This window comes from Bison bison, unplaced genomic scaffold (genome assembly GCF_000754665.1).
Source record: "Bison bison bison isolate TAMUID 2011002044 unplaced genomic scaffold, Bison_UMD1.0 scf7180017864367, whole genome shotgun sequence".
NCBI classification, from domain to species: domain Eukaryota; kingdom Metazoa; phylum Chordata; class Mammalia; order Artiodactyla; family Bovidae; genus Bison; species Bison bison.
Window position 1 is genome coordinate 4747344 of NW_011494939.1, and position 21316 is coordinate 4768659.

Here is a 21316-nt window from a genome sequence, read left to right on the forward strand (position 1 = left end):
AATGGCTGCTGACAATGTGTCTCCTCACTGTCAGTGTCACTGCAATATCTCATCAAAAAGAGAATTCTGCAGTATTTCATCAGAAAGACTTTAGCTCAAGGAAGTTAAACATCCTCCTTAGCAAAGGACAGGGTCCAGAGAAAGCCAGTCTGTCAAGCCTGCCCAGGAAGGCAGCATACCAATGACTGTGATGCCCAGGGTCCTCTCCTCAACTTCTGCAAATTCTATCATGGGAGTTTCACAATCACAGATGTTCAGGATGTGAACATCAATCAGGGCCCTTTTGCTCAAGGTATGGTTACCATGGGACAGATGGGGTGATATTTAGGAAGTTTGGGATTGACGTGTACTCACTACTATATTTAAAACAGATAACCAACAAGGATCTACTGTGTAGCAGAGGGAATTCTGCTCATTATGTAATAACCTAAATGGGAGAAGAATTTGAAAAAGAATAGATATATGTATGTGTACAACTGAATGTTTTTGCTGTACACTTGAAACTAACACAACATTGTTAGTCAACTATACTCCAATATAAAATAAAAAGTTAAACGGAAAAAAAAAAAGAAAGAAATCTCTACTCTGAATGTCACAAAAACTAAAGAGGCTGTTTACACAGAGGTGCTAATTTACTTTTTGACCCCTTGGCTCAAAGTTCTCTGTGAAGTTTAGATTTACTCCATATTGATTCATTCTTTCATCAAACATTTGGTAAAGATATACTGTGTATAAGGACCTCCTTGATGGCTCAGAGGATAAAGAATCTGCCCACAACGCAGGAGACACAGGTTTGATCCCTGGGTCAGGAAGATCCCCTGGAGGAGGAAGTGGCAATCCACTCCAGTATTCTTGCCTGAAAAATCCCATGGACAGAGGAACCTGGCAGGCTACAGTCCAAAGGGTTGCAAAGAGTTGGACAGGACTGAGTGACTAAGCATAAGCACACACTATATGTAAAGTCAGGGCTGAGCACTGAAGAGTGTGAATAAGTAAAAATCTTGCCTTCAAGATGGCAAAATGTGTGGCAAGTGCATTAGTGGAGGTCAGGGGATATATGGAGGGTCCAGAAACCAAGAGAGGGAAGTGTCCCAGTTTACCTGGGATGGAGGTGGCGATTGAGGTGGGGAGACTTCCTAGGGTGAAGATGAATTGATATTTCATCTCAAAGGATGAATTAGGGGTGGGAGGGGCATTCCAGGCAGAGGGAACCCCACAAGGGAAAGCATGACAGGAATGGTGGGCCACCCACTTGGGACGTTCTGAACAGCGCCCCCTGAGGGGGTTAACATATAAATGCTGATAACAGTTCTCAGGAAGCTGTAAGCTAAGACAGCTCCTAACGCCCCGAAAGGCTGAGGGGAAACACCAGGTGGTTGGGCACTCTTCACTGTCCACGCCTCGATGGCTAACACTGTGTCGCCCTGGGGCTCCTCCCTCTGGGTGCCTGGTTTCTTCCAGGTCCCAGAGTCAGTGCTGAAGGCTCATATTGCCCTTCAAACCAGGTGGGTGAGAAAGGGATAGTACTGAGAACAGAAGCATAAACTCTACACAGAGTTACTGAAAGATGTGTTGTTTTTAAAACAAACAATCCTGAGCAGGAAGGAAATTGTGGGTAGTAGAGGGTGAGAGGAGATACATTTATCTTGCAGCTGAAGAGTTTGAACAACTCTCAGCATGTCATCTTAATCAAATGAGACATTGACATGGAAAGGGTTTCAGTTCTTTAAAAAATGAAACAGAAATGAGAAAGGAAAACCACCTGTCCTGACCCTAAATGGGCCAGATATCCTGCTCAGCTCTTTCACATACACCAGCCCAATTCATAGCAGCCCTATCTTGAGAAAACAGGTTCAGAGAGACAGCTGTTGATTTGTCCATGGTCACACAGACATGATACAGATAAGTAGTCTTGACTGAACAACATCAACAACAACTTCCCTCCTAGGAGGGGTTTTTCTTTATGTTTCTGTAGCTGGCAGTGTTCAATTTTAAAAATTATGAGTTATTGTATGCGATCTGAAATCTCAAACTATTACCTATATTTCTTTTATTTCTCCCGTTATGTCTAGCTCCGTGTTGGGGACAAAGTAGGTGCTCAGTAAACTCTTATTATTGATAAACTGGCTGAAAAATCAGTCTTGCTAATCAGCATCTATTTATCATCCTACAACTTGGTTTTCCTTTATAAAATCTATTTATGGATGTGAGAGTTGAACCGTAAAGAAGACTGAGCACCAAAGCTCAGCTCACCATTGATGCTTTTGAACTGTGGTGTTGGAGAAGACTCTTGAGAGTTCCTTGGATTGCAAGGAGATCCAACCAGTCCATTCTAAAAGAAATCAACCCTGAATATTTACTGGAAGGACTGAAGCTGAAGCTCAATACCGTGGCCACCTGATGTGAAGAACTGACTCATTGGAAAAGACCCTGATGCTGGGATAGATTGAAGGCAGGAAGAGAAGGGGATGACAGAGGACTAGATGGTTAGATGGCATCACTGACTCAACGGACATGAGTTTGAGCAAACTCCAGGATATGCTGAAGGACAGGGAGGGAAGCCTGGCATGCTACAGTCCATGGGGTTGCAAAGAGTCTGACATGACTGAGCAACTGAACAACAAAAATGTTATTACTAACATGTATTCCTATTTTTTTAAGGCTCTCTTTTTCTCTAGATTTTGCCCCTTGGGGGACATTTAGTGATGTCTGGAGACATTTTGGATTGTCATAGTTGGGGTTGGGTGTTGCTACTGGCATTTAGTAGGTGTCGGCTAGGGATGTTACTCAACAACCCACAAAGCACAGGACAGCCCCCACTGCAAAGACTCATCGTATTAACCCAAGTGTTAATACTGCTGCTGTTGAGAAGCACTGGCGTAGAGGGTAGCAACAAGTGAAAAGTGACTGCAGTGTTGAGCGCGTTTCTCTTGCAGAAGAATCTAGACTTTCCTGCCTAAAGGCATTTCACATAGTTCACCTGTTAGGGCAGAAGGCACAGTGTCAGGGTCCTGAGGCCAAAACACAGGCCTACAACTGTGTTTCGTTGGGTCAACAGTGTTCAGTTTTTTAAAAATGTATTGCTAACTTAAAAAGTCATGTGCTTTTATTAAAAATCTGGATTTCTGCCTTCTCTTGAACACTGGCAACACTGGTCTGTCATTACCACCTGATAGAGGTGATATGTAAAATATTTAACTGGCACAGTAGAGTGGTGGCCATTCAGGACACCTCACCATCCAGAATGAATGCTTACCATAAAAGACAGTGACAGTCCCCAGGGCTAGATGCCAGCCCTGCCACCAGCCTCCTCAGCCCTGGCTGTCCCCTCTGGGGAGGACCGGAGCTCCTGACCCGTCCTTCTCGTCCCCTCACTACTGAGGCTGCTGCTTGTCACCTCACACATACTCTAACATTTTCCTCATACAGATTTAATGGAAAATGAAGTCTTCACCAAAAGTGGGAAAATAAAAAATAAAGATTCTCTGTTTCAAGACAAAAGATATTTTTACTTTTTCGCTACTTCAACTACTTTACAACTAAGACTAAACATACATCAAGGTCTATGTTTAGCCCCTGTAATCTTGGGATTTGTGGCCACCACTTTGGCTGAAACAACTTCTCTTTTAAAATGCAGAAACTGGGACTTCCCTGGTGATCCAGTGGTAAAGACCCTGCACTCCCAATGGTGGGGACCTGGTTCGACCCCTGGTGGGGGAACCAAAGATCCCGCATACCACAACTAAGACTCAGCACAGCCAAGTAACTTTTTTTCAAATGCAGAAATTCCCCGGAAGGCTAAGAGTAGTGGAACTTTTACTTTCTTTGAGACTTTTTGCCTTCTCCGGGGGCATAGCTAAGGCTGGTTTACAAACGCCATTTCTAATTCTCCCAAGGGTCCCACTAAGTAGCTATAACTAGTTCCATTCTATAGACAAGGAAATATGCCCCAAACTAGTCCAAGGTCATGCAGCTAGTAAGTTTTATGACTAAAAGTCAATCTTGATTTGTCCGATCCCAAAGTCTGTGCTCATTGCTCTCTAAGATCTGCTAACCAAGACCCTCTAACTTCAGGGGTCAGTTAGACAGGTAAGAAAGAGACCTGCACCAAGTCCCAGCTGCTAGGATCCTCTTGGCCTGTAAGACACATGGGGGCAATCAGAAAGAGTCTCTCCTTTGAGAGGGGGAATGACCATCACTGTGTCCCCAAGACATTTGCCCATTTCAGTCACTGTAACCATAGCTACCAGCTAGTGCACATCCACTTTCTATGTATTGGATCAAGCTCTTTACAGGAGTAATCTTTAATTCCTTTCTCCCATTTTTCAAATGATAAAAAAATAAAACAAAAAACTCAAACAGATTAAGTTGCCTGCCTGATGTCAAAAGCAGAACAGTAACAGAGTCAAACTGGTAGTCAAGACTCTGACCTCATGACCATGCTCTTCCTCTATACTCTGTTGTCTACTCCCTTCCAGGATACAGCCTAGAAAACCCAGCTCCTGGTTAGTCCCTGAATTTTGCCTTCTATGACATTTGACTTTGGTGTTAGAGTAATACTGCATATTGTGCCCACTGGAAATTTCTGTGGGTCTGTTCATTGGTATAACTTCCTCCTTTGGATGGTTTGCATAGGGCACTATGGTCAGGTTCCCTGAGGCCAAGTTCCCCCCCCGGAGGCCAAGTTCCCCCCCAACCCCACCGAGAGGCATCAAAGCCCTTCTTGGGCTGCACAGAGGAGGCTGAAGAGGGGAGAGAGCAAACAGAAGATGTCGACACTTGCCTCCTCTCCATCTCCATGACCCTCATTCTTATCAGAGAACATCTCAAAAGGCTTTGATGTCTATTTCCTCTGGAATTTAAAGTGAAGCGTGGGATTGCACCACTGGCCCTGGTGGAGAGAGACAGGGCTGGGGGTGGGCAGGGAAAGAAGTGTTAGAGCCTGTTCATGTAAGGATCTCAGCCTCACCTTGGTAAATGTGAGATTCACAAAGCCGCCCTGGAAATTCAAGAGGAGGTTGGATTTTCGGGAGCCACAGTTTCCAGAGGCTTGAGTTGCATTGGGGTCGATGTTGAAGTATTTCTGAGGTGAAAAGACCTAAACCAAATAAAATAGATGGGCTCAATGAAGAGAACACTTTAGTTGGGAGACCAGAAACACAGGCTAGAAAGGAGTCTGAAACTCGAGGCTAGTGGGTTTTCACTGGGGAATTTCAAAGTCCCTGGAAGACACCTCTCATTTCCAATCTGTTAAGATTTTTTTTTAAATGAAAGAGTGCTCTCACAGTGAGGAGTTCCTTGAGAGATAATTTGTGGCAGCTGTATTCTTGATAAACTATGTGAAATTTAATTTTTGTTCAGTCAAACATGCTGGACACTACAGGAAATGTTTTGCTGAACTTTTGTTTCAAATAAAAACCTGAATGTGGAAGTTTTACTTGCAATCACAAAAATGGTGTAAAATAGGAAGAATTTTTATAGTGATTCTTTCAGTAAGTCAAATAATCTTAACCCCTCACCCCCAATACCTCCAACCAATCTTCTCATTAATCTGGATTTTTCGTATTCATGTCACAGGTGGTTGGAACAACCATTGAATGCAAACCTCTCATTTCACAGGAAAGTTGTTGAGGCTTGAATGTCATCCAGAGGGACAGGGCCAGGCTGGGGTCAATGCTAGACATACCCCACACTCTGCCCATGCTGGCTAAAAGTGAGGAATGTGCATACTTAAAATTTCAGTGTGTGCTTTTTTGTTCATACAGTCACTGTATCAGTGTCTATTTTTACAGGTATTCTAAAACAGGTTCTCTTAATAGAGGACCTTGGAGAAAGGAACTTGCAAGTATCTGTTTCATTACAAGATACAGGATGCAGGGGAATGTTCGTTTTTAGTGAGGCACTCTCACTCAAACTTTTTGAAGCCGTTGTTATGGTCCTATGGCTCCGACTTACCGACACGGAGTCTTGAACCGTCAGCTGTATCCCCATCTCTGCTTTGATACACAGCTTGCTTCCATTGTGAACTTGATAAATTCCCGTCTTGGGTGACAATGGCTGTGGTGCAAGGGTGGGCCTGGGCGCTATGGTGGCAGGCGAGGCCGTTTGGGTGGTGTTGTATGTGGCTGTGGTTGGGCCTGGGGTGTGGGTGGGTTGAGTAGGTTTCTGACTGGTTGTGATGTTGTGTGGTGAGGTGGACAAAGTTGCTGGAAGGGTGGTCTGGTTACTGAGTTGGGTGGTTTTCCCAGTTGTGTGGCTGGCAGTCGATGGCCTGTTTCCAGTGGTGTGAGCCGTTGGGTTGACGGTGACTGGTGGTGAACTGGGACCTACACTGAGGCCAACTTTAGCCTCAGTGACTGGAAAAGTCACGTGTGACTTGTTGGGTGTGGCCAGGGTTGTGACTAGGGTGTGGGTTGTTGGAGTGGTTGGTAGGGTGCTCTTTGTAGTTACTGGGGAAGTTGTTGCTAGAACTTCTATGGTTGTGTTTGTGGTTAGGGTCTCAGAGCTGGATGTTTTGGCAACTGTTTGAGAGGTGACATGACCATCTGTCGATCTTGCTGCTGCAGTTTTGTGAGGCACGTAGTTAGTTGGTTGGAGGAGAGAAGGTTTTACTGTGGCCTGTCCTGTTGTAGGTGAAGAATAACCTGTGATTTCTGGAAACACTTTTGCTTGCATGTGACTGTTGTAATGACTGTCATAATACCAAATCGCTGCAAATTAGAAAAAAAATGTTAATACACCAACTAACAACTCACATTTGTTAGTCCCTCCCCACTGCCACTTTAATGTTTCATTAAAATTAACATGCATTTTTTAGATCTGGGGAAAATTTACAAGGATAGAATGGTGAAGTGAACATCACTCAAAATTCTTCCACGAGGTCACAATTTTAACATTTTGATTGCACCCATGTTTTCACAGGATTGTGATCATACTGGGGTTTTTGAAGCAAGGATATCAAAGTGGTTTGCCATTCCCTTCTCCAGCGGATCGCGTTTTGTCAGAACTCTCCACCATGACCCGTCCATCTTGGGTGGTCCTGTATGGCATGGCTCACAGCTTCACTGAGTTACACAAGGCTGTCATCCATGATCGTACTGGAGATATTCTTTCCTTTTGTCTGTACGGGGTGTGGTACTAACACCCCAGAGAGCATGCTCAGCTGGATATCTGAGTGTCAATGTCACTTCATTTTCCATCTTCAGACATGAATCTGGACAGTTCCTGGGCAGAGTGTGTTCCTGGGCAGAGTGTGTTCCTGGGTAGGATATTGCTGGGATGATCTGACAGAGCTGGGGCAGCTTGAATAACAGGAATAAAGATCTGCTCAGACTTGTACAGTTTTCATAGAATCATATAATCCCAGGCTTGAGAGGGGCCTTAAAGATTATCTAATACAAACCCTAATCTAATGTGTGAATTTTGCTGTTGGATATTTTGTCATGTGTTCAGCCAATCTATGCATAACTGCCTCCAATGACAAGAGATTCAGTTCCCTTCCATTTTTATCTTGCCATCAGTTTTCTAATTGTAGCCCAATTTCTATCATTCCCTTACTTAACCCTTTAGAGTGGTCCAGTCTTTTCCAGCTAAGAAATTAAATTAACCCATAAAGGCTCTGATATATCTGGTGTGCATGTCCTTCACAGTTTGGCTTAAATGTCGGCTCCTTAAAGAGTCTTCCCTGCCCTCCCCACATAGAACAGCTCCCCATTCCCACAATTCTCCATCATAGTGTTATTTTCATTGCCCTCACTGCACTAATCACAACTTGTAATGATATAAGGGGATGGCATTCAAATATTTAGCCATAAGCTTGGCCCTGATTATATGTTTATAGATTGTGCATCTCTCCCACTAGATTAAAGGCAACCTCAAGGTGGGAGCTGTGGGTTGTTTTTTTTTCCCTACTGAAGGTATTCAGTGGTTACAGAATGAATGAATAAATAACAGAATGTGTCAGTGGCGGTTATAACACTGTAGACCTCCTAGCATTATTCATATGTTTATTTGGCTTCTTTGGGTCTTGGTTGTGGCACCCCATCTTGGTTTCCCAATCAGGGATCAAAATCACGTCCTCTGTATTGCAAAGTGGACTCTTAACCGCTGGACCACCCTCCTCCTACGATTATTAGAGGGCTCAAACAAGGTGATTTGAGTAAAAGCCTTTCTGAACTATTAAGCAGACCTAGAATGTGCTTTATTGTCATAGGTTCTCTCCCAGGTCACCCTTCAGGGCCAAAGGCCTCTGGCTCTTTTTCAACCAGAAAAGTTCTGTCCTTGTCTCCTTCAGGCACAGAACAAACCCGAAAGTGGACGAGTGTGATGATGTCTCAGGAGAGCTTACGATCAGGTGCACTGAGAGATGGTGCTGTCTCTTCAGTGCTATGGTTTCAAGGTGTTTACCCTTTGTATTTTCACTCATTGGAGTGGGAGCTGCCCAGTGTCAGGCAGTGACTTGGAAAAACACAGGGAAAATGGAAAGATTGTTCTATGCTGGTGTTTATAGAGTCCCGAATTTCATATCTAATAAAAATCATCCACAAACTCCTTTACTCTCTTTTTCATCCAATATATTTCTAAGTTGGTACTTTCCCCATAATAATAGCAATAAATCTACAAGCCACTTACTACATGGCAGACCTCAGATCAAGGGTTATCTTTCATCAACTCTTCTCAAAAACCCTTTGACAGGTACTAATCTTTCTGTTTTTCAGATGAGGAAACTCAATTTTAGAAATTTCTATTAACTTGACCATAATTGTCCAACTAGTAAATTTTGGAGCTTTAGACCCAAGCCCCTGTCTGAAGCAAAGCCTGCCCTTGGATCTGTGGATGGGTGGAGGTAGTGTGTATCCCTGGGAAGAACAGTGAGAGAAGAGACAAAAGCAAAGGAGAGAAGAAGAGTAGGGTGCCCCTTCAGTGACCCCAGTTCACCAAACCTGCATCATGGTGGTCCTTAGTGAGGCTTTCAAAGACCCACATGCTAAAACAGTGATCATTTTCCAGAAGAAAAGGCTAACTGTAAGTCCAGTAGTAACACTTATCAATTATTTCTGCACAGCTGGTTTGTAAAAGACATTAATAATGACATTAAGTTACTTGAGACTATTACTAAAGAGTCTCTTGAGTCTTTTCTGTTTCCAAAAGCTTTACTTAGACAACTGAAATGTATAATATTTGAGAGTTATATCAACTGATTTTCTGGGTTGTAGATTTGCTTTGCAAATCTTTGTAAAATCACTCCCTGTGGAGCCTTTCTGCCCATACTGTAGAACCTGGGGCAAGGTTTCTCCATTCAAGATTATTATGAAGGTTGACAGTTGTTGAAGATTTATCTTCACAATTCATTTGGGCTAAATCTGAGTTGCTGTTTCCTGGGTCTAGAACCCAATAGGAATCCCATTAGGATCATAGTATTATGATGGAGAAATAGAATTCACTCCCAGACATGGTGTCTAGGAATGTCTGTAGTAAAAAGCAAAGATTGCTCCAGAGAACTCTGGGAGATTGAGAACCACCTGCCTTTTGCTCTCCTGGATGATTAGGTCCTTGATAAAATCCCACTGTGTTTACCTTATGCTTATGAGCTAAAGTAAATCTTTTCAATTGAGTAGAATTTCCTTAACTGAGTAGCACACACTTTCAAAGGGGGAACCTTCCTGATAATACAATTAGAACTCCTCTCTCAGTAGTGATGAATGAGCTCAAATAAAGGGAAAAAACACATTGGCTATTCATGAATGCACAGCACCCCAAACAGGAGAAGAACACTCATGGCACCCTGCCAAGTGTGCTTGGTGTACAGGAAATCTCTGTGAGGTGCCCGGAAGTGATGGCGTCTCCGTATGATACATGCCTTTGTGGTGAACAGATGCCTGGGGCTGGTAGGTGACAGGACAAAAAGTGACAGTGTGTTACAACTAAACAACTCTGGGAAATACTGTTCTTATATTCTCCTTCTCCAATCGAGCCCCTCTCCTCCTTTCCTCATAGGAGTGTGAGGTATATAAGATGGGCCGATGATAAGACGGAAATTTGACAGGGGTAGCTCTGCTGTGCATTGAAATATGTCCAAGAAACTTCATAAGTTTGTTAGGTACTCAAGGAAATAACACTCGGAAAAATACTCTGTTTTTACAATATCTATGTTTATGACCACACATATATGCCCAATCTTTGTCAAAATTGGGTCATAGTTTTTAAATGGGTTCTTTGACCCCTAGAGGTTTAGTTAAGTTCTCTGAGACCCACAAAGAGGGAAGTAGGCAGAAGCAAGGGCAGGGCATAACTCAGAATCTCTGAGCCTTCCTCCTGCTCAAAAGAACACAACCTGAAATCTGCACATTGATTTGCCAGGCTCTCACTCCCAGAACCTGAGCATCTCCTCTCCAGGATTCAAGAGACTCAGAAAATGAGTACCCTAGAGTCTTCACCCCTCTAGATGGTGAGCTGCAGCAAGTGGTGTGAGAAGGTTTGGATTTCCCTACAGCTCACAGGAGGATCTGAAAGATAACCCGTCAACCGGGCCCTGGGAAAGCCAGTGGCCACACAAGTACTACTTCTCTAGGTATTTCCCAGTCAGTTGGGCCTTCCTAGAGAGCCTTAGTTTGGTTTCCCTGCCACACCCAATTCAACGGCTATATGGGAGACTACACTGAGCCAAGCTCCTGGCCAGGTACTGGAGGCAGGTCTTTATTCTTAGTGGCTCCAAACCTGTGAGGCAGATACAAAAATGGACTACACACCTCAGTGTGACAGGGGTTATTATTGAAGCAGGCCCTCTGAGTGCTATGGGGTGAGGTGGGGAATCTAACAGAAGAAGTTCTTCAGCCAGACAAGAGAGCAGATGGCATCCTACAGGCAAGAGGAAGAGTTTGTGCAAAGGCACAGGGGCCTCAGAGCCTGGCATGTCTGCAGAACAGCAAGGGGGTCAACATGAAGGGAACAAGGGAGAGTGTGGGGAGGAGGGATAGGTGGAAGGCCAGCAGGGAGTGGGCCTGGTGGGTTTTGGAAGCTACACTTTGCACAGCTGTAAGGAACACAGCTGGAGAGTAAATGGAGCCCCAGGGGCCACATCCAGGGGCAGGGAACTGGGTATAATGCCCAAGCACTTTCTCTGGCACCTCCCTGGGCAGCAGAAGCAATATGAGGCATGGAAGACTGTTTCTGGATGTGTGGGGCAGTAGGGGTCAGCCCTTGGCAAGATTCTGCTCACAGTTTCACAGTTTAGTCTTAGAGCATTTAGCAAAAAGATGCAAATCCTATCTCTGTTAACTTTCGGGGGGACTTGAGACTCAAAGAGAACCTTTGAACACAAGGGGCTCCGGCCCTGTGTTGGGAGACTGCTGGCTGACTCTCTCAAAATTCAGTCTCTCCTTTTTCCTTTGTAAATAGAACCATGAGTTGAAGTTCAGTGCTTACTGCTTGGAATTCATCTCCAAGCCTCTTTTCCAGATGGGAAAGATAGAAATGTGTGACTGAGTTCAGGCCAAAGCAGTAGAAGAGGTAGGGTCATGTGGACCTTCTGGGAAAGCTGCTCGAAGGGAGCTCAGTCATTCCTGGGGCCTCTCTGTTGCCTTCCTGTTTCCTCCTTCTATCAGCCTGCAAGTTGTATGTGATGGCTAGAGCTCTGCAGATGAGAGCTGTGAGGAGGTCTTGAAGGTGGAGGTCATACATAGGGTGGTGGGTCCATGAGAATGAGTCCCCACACACCTGCTCTGACTTCCTCTTGACTCATTTTCACTTAAGAGGGAAACAAACATTCATCTTGTTTAATTCACTATTTGGAGCTGGTCTCTTGTGTGCAACTGAACCTAAATTTGATTGATACCAACTTAAATCCCCTTATTTTACAGGGGAAGAATTTGAGATCAGGGAAGCAAAGTGACTGGAAAAAGATTACACAGTAAGCTTACTTAAAAGCTATGTCTCTCCAAGCAAAATGTCTAATGCTTTTTGCTCATACCCAATTAAGCAAGTATTTCTTGAATATATGCATGTAGGAGCGTAGTGCATAAGTGTAGAACAGGGACCCCGATTTGTTAGCTGAGTGCCTGTGTTCACCTCTAAGAATGTGCAGCTCAGAGAGGAAAGGGCAATGTGGGTATTTCCCCTCCACCTGCCTGGGCATTTATCACACACTCTTTGCATTCTTGAATCCCCCAGTCACCTGCCAGCCATTGAAATTTTGCCCACACATTGCTCACTAAGGGCTCCTACTACACGGAGAACTTACGGTTTTTTATTAGTTTGTTCTGTTAATCATAATAATGACTTTCCATTTTTGCCTCCCAAAGAATGTGAAACTCTAATTCTGAAAGGAAAACAGCCTGGATTAGGGCAGCTGGCCTGACTCTTCACCCAACTTTCACGATGATTTGGGTTACACTCCAGTGCAGGTGTGTCCCCATTTGAGCACGTTAGTGGGGCCGTGTGGACAGAGCTAGTTCCCTTACACGTTCAAGTCAGTGGTAGTATAAGGAACTGTGAATCAACAAGCAAGCTTTACGAAGTACATAAGAGGACCCTGTGTCCCAGGGAGAAAACGCTCCTGGTGAAAGCAGGGGATAGGGACATAAAAGGATCATTAAAAGCTTAGCTTCCTAGACAGTCTCTCTGATCTGAAATCCTTGCAATTGAAAAATAAATCTTTGATGCCCTGGCTTACATCCTTCTGAGATGGGGCAGTTTGTCAACCACATCTCATTCATCTTCACAACTTATTGTTACATAATATAAATGTAGCACTTCATTTGAGAAAGGCAGAAAAAACAAAGCGTGACATACTTTCCCCAGAGTGTGTGGCAAGAGCCCCGTTTTTAAGTCCTGGCTCAGTTCTTCACCTCTTAAATGGGAGTGATTTCTACAAACTCTCCCTAATCAGATGCCTAGAACCCATTTGGGAACCACAGGCAGTGTCTCTATCTTCCTGGGTTGACACCTACTCTGCCTGACTCATGGAAAACAATCCAAACCATGGAAGCCTTTGGGAAACAATGAAGTGTGCTCCACATGTAGAGTAATAAAAAGACAGTCCCAAGTCAAATACCCACAGTAACTAAAGTCACTACAGCTATTTCCAGTCTGCTCTGTCCCACCTTGGTCACTGAACTAGAACGAATTTACATTTAATAGGACCAGATACGGTGGGGTCACCATGGAAGGTCATGTGTGTCACTCACCAACCAGAGCCATGAAGAACATCACCACTGCAGGGATCTGCCAGGACATGACTGGGGAGCCACGGAGCACCAGTGCCTCCCCAAGCAGCTGCTAGGCTCAGCGCTCAGCACGGCTGGGTCTTCTGAATGGTGGGAGGCTGTTGCCAGGGCAGGTTCCTTCTGCCCTTCACTCAGTTGTGGCCGAGAAACCAAAGTCACTTATGTTATGAGAAGCAGCTGAGAGACCCTCCCAAGCAGTGTGCTGAGGGCGGGAAACCACAAGTGGCCCTCCGGTGAAAGCAGGCACTTTCGGTTCTGCCTTAAGTGTTTGTAAGAAATGGGGTGGGGGTGGGGCATGTCCCCCAGCCCGATTAAGAGCATCTAAGATTATTTTCCGCAAGAGGAGATGGATCTGTGTCAGTATCTGCTTCCTTCTCTCATAAGCTGGGTCTCCATTTTTCTCTAAGATCTTGAATCTACTTCTGTATAAACCCAGAGACTCTTCTCAGCTGAGAGAAAACCAATCCCTCACTCATGAGGAATGAGTAGGAGTCAAAACTCAGTAGTAGAGCGCTGTCTGTCTCTGTGTGTTCACAAGAAGTCGGAGACAGCCCTGCTCGCTGCTCAAGGTAGCCTTATCTGGCACCCTCACCTTGCGGGGAGTGGGAAGAGTGTGGTCTAAAGAGCTGGGGAGATCTGGGGTTTGAATCTGACCCTGCTAACTCAGCAGGTGTACAACCTTAGGTAACCTCTCAGAGCCTAGGTTTCTTCTGTTGTATAATAGGGATGATAATGCCTACTCCCAGTTGGTTTTTCTGGAACATGAATAATACTCAATGTCTTGGAAAGATGACCTTTTCATCTCTTATCTCCTTCCTGTATTAATTAGATGAAGCAATGATGGTCTCTCAGAGCTGTGAATCCCAGTTAGGAGGAATACGCATATAAGCAGTAGATCAGAGGAATGATGGCTTAACTAACCAACTTGACATTAAAAAATTACCTTGCAATACTGTCCCAAGTTTGCTAAGGAGTTTTAAAGGTTTAAAAATTAGTACTTTTAAAATTTAAAGCATTGATCAGCCATTAACAATATTATAGGTGGTCATTTGGGGCTTCCCTGGTGGCTCAGTGGTAAAGATTCCGCCTCTCAATCCTGGAGACTCGAGATCCAGTATTCTTCCCTGGGAAATCCCATGGACAGAGGAGCCTGGTGAGCTACAGTCCATGGGGTTGCAGTCAGACATGACTGAGACTGAATGACTGAACACACATGCACGCACAACTCCCTTGAGCTCCTGGCACGGGGTGGCTGTAGCCTGATGGCTGTGGGATCACAGGTATTCTTCCCCTTCCACAGTGCCCTGGAGGGCTAAAATCGCTGATGACTCTGACTTCCTTCTTTACTGATACGGCAGGAAATATTCTATTTCTCAAGTCAAAATACTGGATTATAATTGTGGATTTGTTTATTTCTCTTTGCAGTTCTGTTTTTGCTTTGTGTATTCTGAAGCTCTGTCATTGATGTGTAAACACTTAGGCTTGGTATGTCCTCTCGACAGATTTACCACTTTATTATTTTTAAGTGGTTTTTATTTTCGGTCATATTCTTTGTTCCGAGACTCAATTTGTTTTTATATTAAATAGTTATTCTTCCTTTTGATTAGTGTCAGTATGGGATATCTTTTTCCATCCTTTTACTTCTAATCTATTTCTGTCTTTATGTGTGCATGTGTTAGTCACTCAGTCATGTCAGTCATATAGCAACCCTATGGACTATAGCCTGCCAGGCTCCTCTGTCCATGGAACTCTCCAGTCAAGAATACTGGAGTGGGTTGCAATTCTGTTCTCTAGGGCATATTCCTGATGCAAAGACCAAACTCTGGTTTCCTGCATTGCAGGCAGATTCTTTACCATCTGAGCCACCAGGGAAGCCCTTGTGTCTTTATACTGTTAGATAAAATGAGGCATACTAAAAATTTTTTTAAGTTTATTTGAGCAAAACTCAGTTCAAATTGGGCAGGGTCAAACCAGAAGTAGTTGGGAGAGCTCCACTGATAGAAGCTAGGGGAAAGACTTTTCTAGAGAAGAGGCAGAAGCAAAGCAAGGAAATTATTTGATTGGCTGTAGCTTAAGTGGTTGTGTTCTTTGAGAAAGTCTAGCTGGCTGTGTGTGATTGGTTGTCTCTAGGTTTCAGTTTCTTAACCTTCAGACATTTCAGGCATAGGCTTTGGTTTGCTAAAGTGGGTTTCTTGTAGGTCACAAGGGTGGTCTTTTTTCTTTTTCTTTTCTTTTTAAAATATTCAGTTTGACAATAACCTCCTTTTAACTGGGGTGTTCAAACAATATGATTACTGATATAATTACCTTTATATCTATCATCTTGGTGACTGTTTTCTATTTTTTACTGCCCATTCTTGGTTTCATATCTCCTCTTTCTCTATTAACTCTTGGTTAGTTACTTTTTAAAATTCCATGTTATCTCATCTGTTGACTTATCAGTTGTAACTCTCATGTCATAACTAATATTATCTCATAAAGCAAAAACTCTCGTGTTTTCTTTAGAGTTTAGGGTATATATCTTTAAGGTATCACAGTGTACCTTCAAATGATTTTATACCACTTCACACAGAAGACTCTTACAACAGTTTACTTCCATTTCTTCCCTCTTCACTTCTGTTGTCTTGTCATATGTTTTAATTCGGTAGATGTAATGAATCCCACAACATATTGTTACTCTATTTTTATTTAAATAATCAATTATCTTTTAAGGAGAGGTAAATGATAAGGGGGGATAAAAGGCTTTCATATTTACTCACTGGGACTTCCCTGGCAGTCCAATAGATGAGAATCTGTCTTGCAATTCAGGGGATGTGAGTTTGATCCTGGACTGGGGAAACTGCAGAACAGCTAAGCTTGTATGCTCTGGAGCCTGAGTGCCACCAGAGAGTCCCTGCACTGCAACGAAAGATCTGCACGCTGCAAACAAATAGATTTAAAAATAAGTAAAATATTAAAGACTCAATTCAGACAGATTAGAAAATAAATAAAATATTAAAAAAGAATTCTTTAAATTAAAATAAAAACTTACTCATGTGATTACCATTTCTTGCAGTCTTCACTCCTTTGTGTAGATCCTTGGGTCAGTGGTTGCCACAGTTACCCTAAGTACACTACATACATCATGAAATTACTGAAGTGTTACCTGTGTTTAAGGTATGGCCTTGTTTGCTCAAATGCTTTCTCAGTGTGCGCTCCACCTCAGCTTTAGGTCTTCCCTGGTATGTGTCAGAGTCTCTCTCTCTCCACGCTTTTTAGCTCTCCTGGCAGATTCCACCATTACTGATAGTCACTGCTTGTTAGTCTAGTGCTGGGCACTAAGCCAGGAGATGCTCTGTTCTGATTAAGTCTCAGTCAGGCAGGCACTCTGTCCCTGGGTTTTGAGGGAGTGTGACCTTCGAATTGTTTCTATCCTTCCCCCAGCATATATGCCCACCTCTTTCTCAGGATCAGAGGTACGGTTTTCATTCCGTTCTCTTTCCCCAGCTGCAGTTGGGCTTACCAGCCTGTAGGTTTATCACACCTGTTCTTGAGCAGTTGGATCTGCTTTTGTTCTGTTAGAAATAGGATCCGAGCATTGTTTCCTGTATTTCCTGCAGCAGCTAGTATTCCTCTCCCCTGGGCTATGCACTGAAGGATACTTTCTCAGGACTTTCACTAATTGTGTGTGTGTGTGTGTGTGTGTGTGTGTGTGTGTATGTGTGTTAGAGTGCCCAGTGACACCACTGGAGAAAAGTCTGCTACTGAATGCAAATTTTCATTACATCTGCAGGTTTAAATTTTCTCTTGCAAACTTACACTAGGCCACTAACAAATTTAGCTGAACTCTGCTTGCCGACATGTAGCACTGCCTGCTCCAAGTAGGCAAGAGCTGGAGTTCTCTCTCTTTGTGCAGGTGCCTGTTTTCCTTGGACTTCAGATTATATGGCTGCCCTGTGAACTCAGCTCTTTCTTCATAAAAGGTGTGAATTTATATATTTTCCAGATTTTTTGATCTTGCAAGTGTGGTGACAGTGCTGTTTCTAGCTTTCTCCATAGTATTATTGTTAATAGCTACATAGAATTCCATTGTATGTCAGTATAATACTTTACCAACCAGTTTTTAAATTATTTAATATATTTTTAATTTATTGTTAAGGAAACTTAGGAGCTTAAAACAGCAAACACTTGTTATCTCATGGCCCTCTGGTAATAAATTTAAGGGTGGTTTCGGTGGGTTCTTCTGGGTCTGGGTCTCTTATGAAGTTTCAGCCAAGACGTCAGCTGGAGCTGAAGCCATCAGAGACTCGACTAGGGCTGGAGAATCTAACCTCCCAGGTAGCTCACACACGGCTGCTGGCAGGAGGCTTCAGTTCCTACCATTCAAATCTCTCCTTTGAGCTGTTTCTGTGTCCTCTCCATATGGCAGCTAGCTTCTTCTACAGTAAGGAATCCAACAGGGAAAACGAGGAAGAAAGCAAAATGGCTTTTATAACGCAGTCTTGAAAGGCAACCAACATCACTTACACCACATTCTGTTTATTACAGTCACTAGTACAGCCACACTTAAAGGGAGGGTAATTTTACTGCACTTTTTGAAGGGAGGAGTCTCAACTTGTTGCAAGAAAAAAGAGCGAGGTGCAGGAAAGTGGTCACATCCCAGGTTACGTCTGAATCCCTGGGACAGTCACCAAGTGTGGATTCTTGGCTTAGTGCAGGAAAAAATTCAAGAGTGAACCACAGTAAACCGAAAGAAGGTTTGTTCAGGGAGGAAACACACCCCATATACAGAGTATAGACTATCTCAGAAAGCAAGAGAGGAGGAGGCACCGGGGTACAGGGTTGTCAGCGAATTATTTCATAGGCTGAGCGGGATGAGTATTCCAGCTATTTGGGGGAAGGGGGATTTCCAGGAATTGGGCAAGTGCCAATTTTTTGACCTTTAAGGTCATCCTTGGAGCCATCATGGCACCTGCGATATGTCATTTAGAGTACTGATGTTACAATGAGCGTACACTGAGGCTCAAGTCAAAAGGAAGTCGACTCACCTGCCATCTTGGATCTGGTTGGTTCTGATCAGTTTATATCATGTCCTCAGGCTATGTCATTCTTTTGGAGGTTGTGCCCCCTTCCCGTTTCAAATTTGGAGATAAAATGTAACACTACCACAGATATTTAGGTTGTTTCCCATTTCTCACCACTTGTTTTCCTCTTAAAAGTAAACCTAAAATGAACCCTGCACATATAATTCTTTGTTCATTTGTATGAGTAAATCATTAAAATAAATTTCTAGAAGAGGAATTGCTGGATCAAATAATATACTTGTTTTAAATTTTTAAAACTGTTACAAATTGCCTTCTAAAATGCTAGCACTGATTTATACTCCTACCAACAATGCATGAGGGTGCTGGTTTTCCTATATCTTCTCCATCACTGGGTATTATCAAAGTTTTAAATGTTGGGCACTCTGATGATGAAAAATGATATATCACTGTTTGATCTCTTATTTACTGGATTTTGAAATTTTTTTCCTATTCACATCCTTTGCCTATTTCTTTTTCCATTGTTATTGATTTGTAAAAGCTCTTTATATAATACACCAAAGAATTTAGTCTTGTGCCACATGTTTTGAAAATGCATTTAGCTTTTTAGTTTCAATTTTTCCTTTTTTCTACATATAAGTTTTGCCTCTTGCATAGCTTAGTTTGTCAAAATTTTCCTTTGTAGCTTCTGGCTTCAGTTTTTGCCTGGAAAGACTTTATCCTATTCAAGATTCTTTTTACAATGTTGTGATTTTCATGATTTCTTTAAGTCACACATTTGAACAACAGTGAAACCAAGAAAGACCCTGTGGGGCTCCTGGGCATGGAAGCTTTTCAAACAGTTGCTATTCAGGGAAAAGGGGATGCAGAGGCAAGAGAGGAGCAGTCAAGAAACAATACTATAGCCTTGAGGCAGGGTCTTGGTTCTACCTCAAGTGATACACATAACAATAGCTTTGAGCTCTTTATAAAACTAAAGAAAGTGAAAGTGAAGTCACTCGGTCGTGTCTGACTCTTTTCGACCCCGTGGACTGTAGCCCACCAGGCTCCTCTGTCCATGGGATTCTCCAGGCAAGAATACTGGAGTGGGTTGCCATTTCCTTCTCCAGGGGATCTTCCCAACCCAGGGATCAAACCCAGGTCTCCTGCATTGCAGACAGATGCTTTACCCTCTGAGCCACCAGGGAAGCCTTTATAGAACTAAAAATATCAGCAAACGGAAGATATTAGCATTCCTCATTCCAGATTAAAGGAGCCAGAGAAGCTCTTCAAAAGACCCCCAGAGGCCAAACTAAAGGAATGTAGACCCTGCTCACACCCTAATCTTTATCAGTAACTCTGTCCTTAAACCATTGCTAAAAAACTCCTTACCAAGTTCCTCTGGGTTGGGGACACACAGTTTTTGAGAGGCATGAGCCTGCTGTGTCCCCCTTTGACTGGCAATGCAGTAAAGCTATCCTTTTCTACTTCACCCCAAACTCTTGTCTTGGAGATCTGATTTGGCATTGGTGCACAAAGGTTGAGTTTTTGGTATCAACATGAATGATTTTAAGGGCTGAGATAAACTTATTATTGTTTTTTCCATATTGCTATCCAGAGGTCCAAATACCACTTTTACCCATAATTTATCTTTTTGGTTCAGAACTAATTTGAAGTCCTTTTTTTTTTTTTTTTAGTGTAAATTCTGAGATGTATTTGGGTCCATTTCAAGATTCCCTACTCTGTTCCTTTTGTTAATTTCCACAGTATATGGTCTTTGGCAAATTAAAATTTTATGGTTGTTGAGTCTTAAAGTTGTATCCAACTCTTTGCAACCCTATGGACTGTAGTATGCCAGGCTCCTTTGTTCTCCACTATCTCCCCGAGTTTACACAAATTCATGTCCATTGAGTCCATGATGCTATCTAACCGTCTCATTCTCTACTGTCTCCTTCTCCTTTTGCCTTCAATCTTTCCCAGAATCAGGGTCATTTCCGTTGAGTCAGCTCTTTGCATAAGGTGGCCAAAGTATTTGAGCTTCAGCTTCAGTATCAGTCCTTCCAATGAGTATTCAGGGTTGATTTACTTTAAGATTGACTGGTTTGATCTCCTTGCAGTCCAAGGGACTCTTAAGAGTCTTCTCCAGCACCACAGTTCAAAAGCATCAATTCTTTGGTGCTCAGCCTTCTTTATGAACCTACTCTCACATCCACACATGACTACTGGATTATACAGGCCTTTGTCAGCAGATTGATGTCTCTGCTTTTTAATACATTGTTTGGATTTGTCATATCATTCCTTCTAAGGATCAAATGTCTTTTAATTACATTTCTGCAATCACGGTCCTACAATTCTTGCTATTAATAATAGCCATATTCGAAAAGCTTATCCGTAAAAACTGCTGCCAGATTAAAGATGCAATTGACAAATATTTTATAGAGGATTGGTGAAACTATATTTTAAAATGCATTCTATTCTCATTTGACAGTCAACTTGAAATTCAAGAGACACTTAATGCTTGTTGCTGTTTTTGTGGTCAGTAAGTTGTGTCCAACTCTTCACAACCCCATGGACTGCAGCATGCAGGCCTCCCCGTCCCTCACTATATCCTGGACAAGTTCATGTCCATTGAGTCGGTGATGCTATTCAACCATCTCATCCTCTGCCAACCTCTTTTCCTTTTGCCTTCAATCTTTCCCGGTACCAGAGTCTTTTCCAATGAGTCAACTCATACTTGACTGTGGGGAGCGAGCTCCGCCCGTGCAAAGGTCATGAGGAAGGAGGCTTGACATACGCAAAGGCGGGATCAAGCCTCAGGAGTCTCCCTGGAAATTCTCGAGCAATCTACCCCCAAAACCAGAGTCTGCCTACTTTCTGCTTTGTGCTTTCACCTACACCTCTGACTTTACGGGGGGCTGTCCCCCACTACCTCTCTGAAAAAAGAGTTAGCTTACAGCTCCAGTTAATAATTCCTGGGTGTGACAGTGTTTAACCTACAAACTCCTTTGGAAATCCTCTAGCCTGCCTGAATAGGTTTTTCCGGCCACATGTGATTGTTCAGAGCCTCCCAACTGTGAGAGGCAGGAGATGTTC

General features: G+C 43.1%; 1 protein-coding gene across 4 annotated transcripts in view; it reads right to left on the reverse strand.

Annotated features, from left to right (window-relative positions):
- LAMP3 (lysosomal-associated membrane protein 3) overlaps positions 1-13466 on the reverse strand; it is a 31780-nt gene extending 18314 nt beyond the window's left edge. For 3 of the 4 annotated variants that reach the window (XR_826681.1, XM_010855647.1, XM_010855645.1), the window contains exons 1-3: positions 13185-13465; positions 5956-6710; positions 4970-5098 (exon numbers count right to left, since the gene is read on the reverse strand). Coding sequence is in view for 3 of the 4 variants with exons in the window: in XM_010855647.1 (XP_010853949.1) it covers positions 4970-5098; positions 5956-6710; positions 13185-13233 (933 nt within the window). In the remaining variant the exon portion in view is untranslated. Of the gene's footprint in view, positions 1-4969; positions 5099-5955; positions 6711-13184 lie in introns of all 4 variants that reach the window. The other variant, XM_010855646.1, reaches the window with a different exon arrangement.
- Between the last annotated feature and the right edge of the window lie 7850 nt (positions 13467-21316).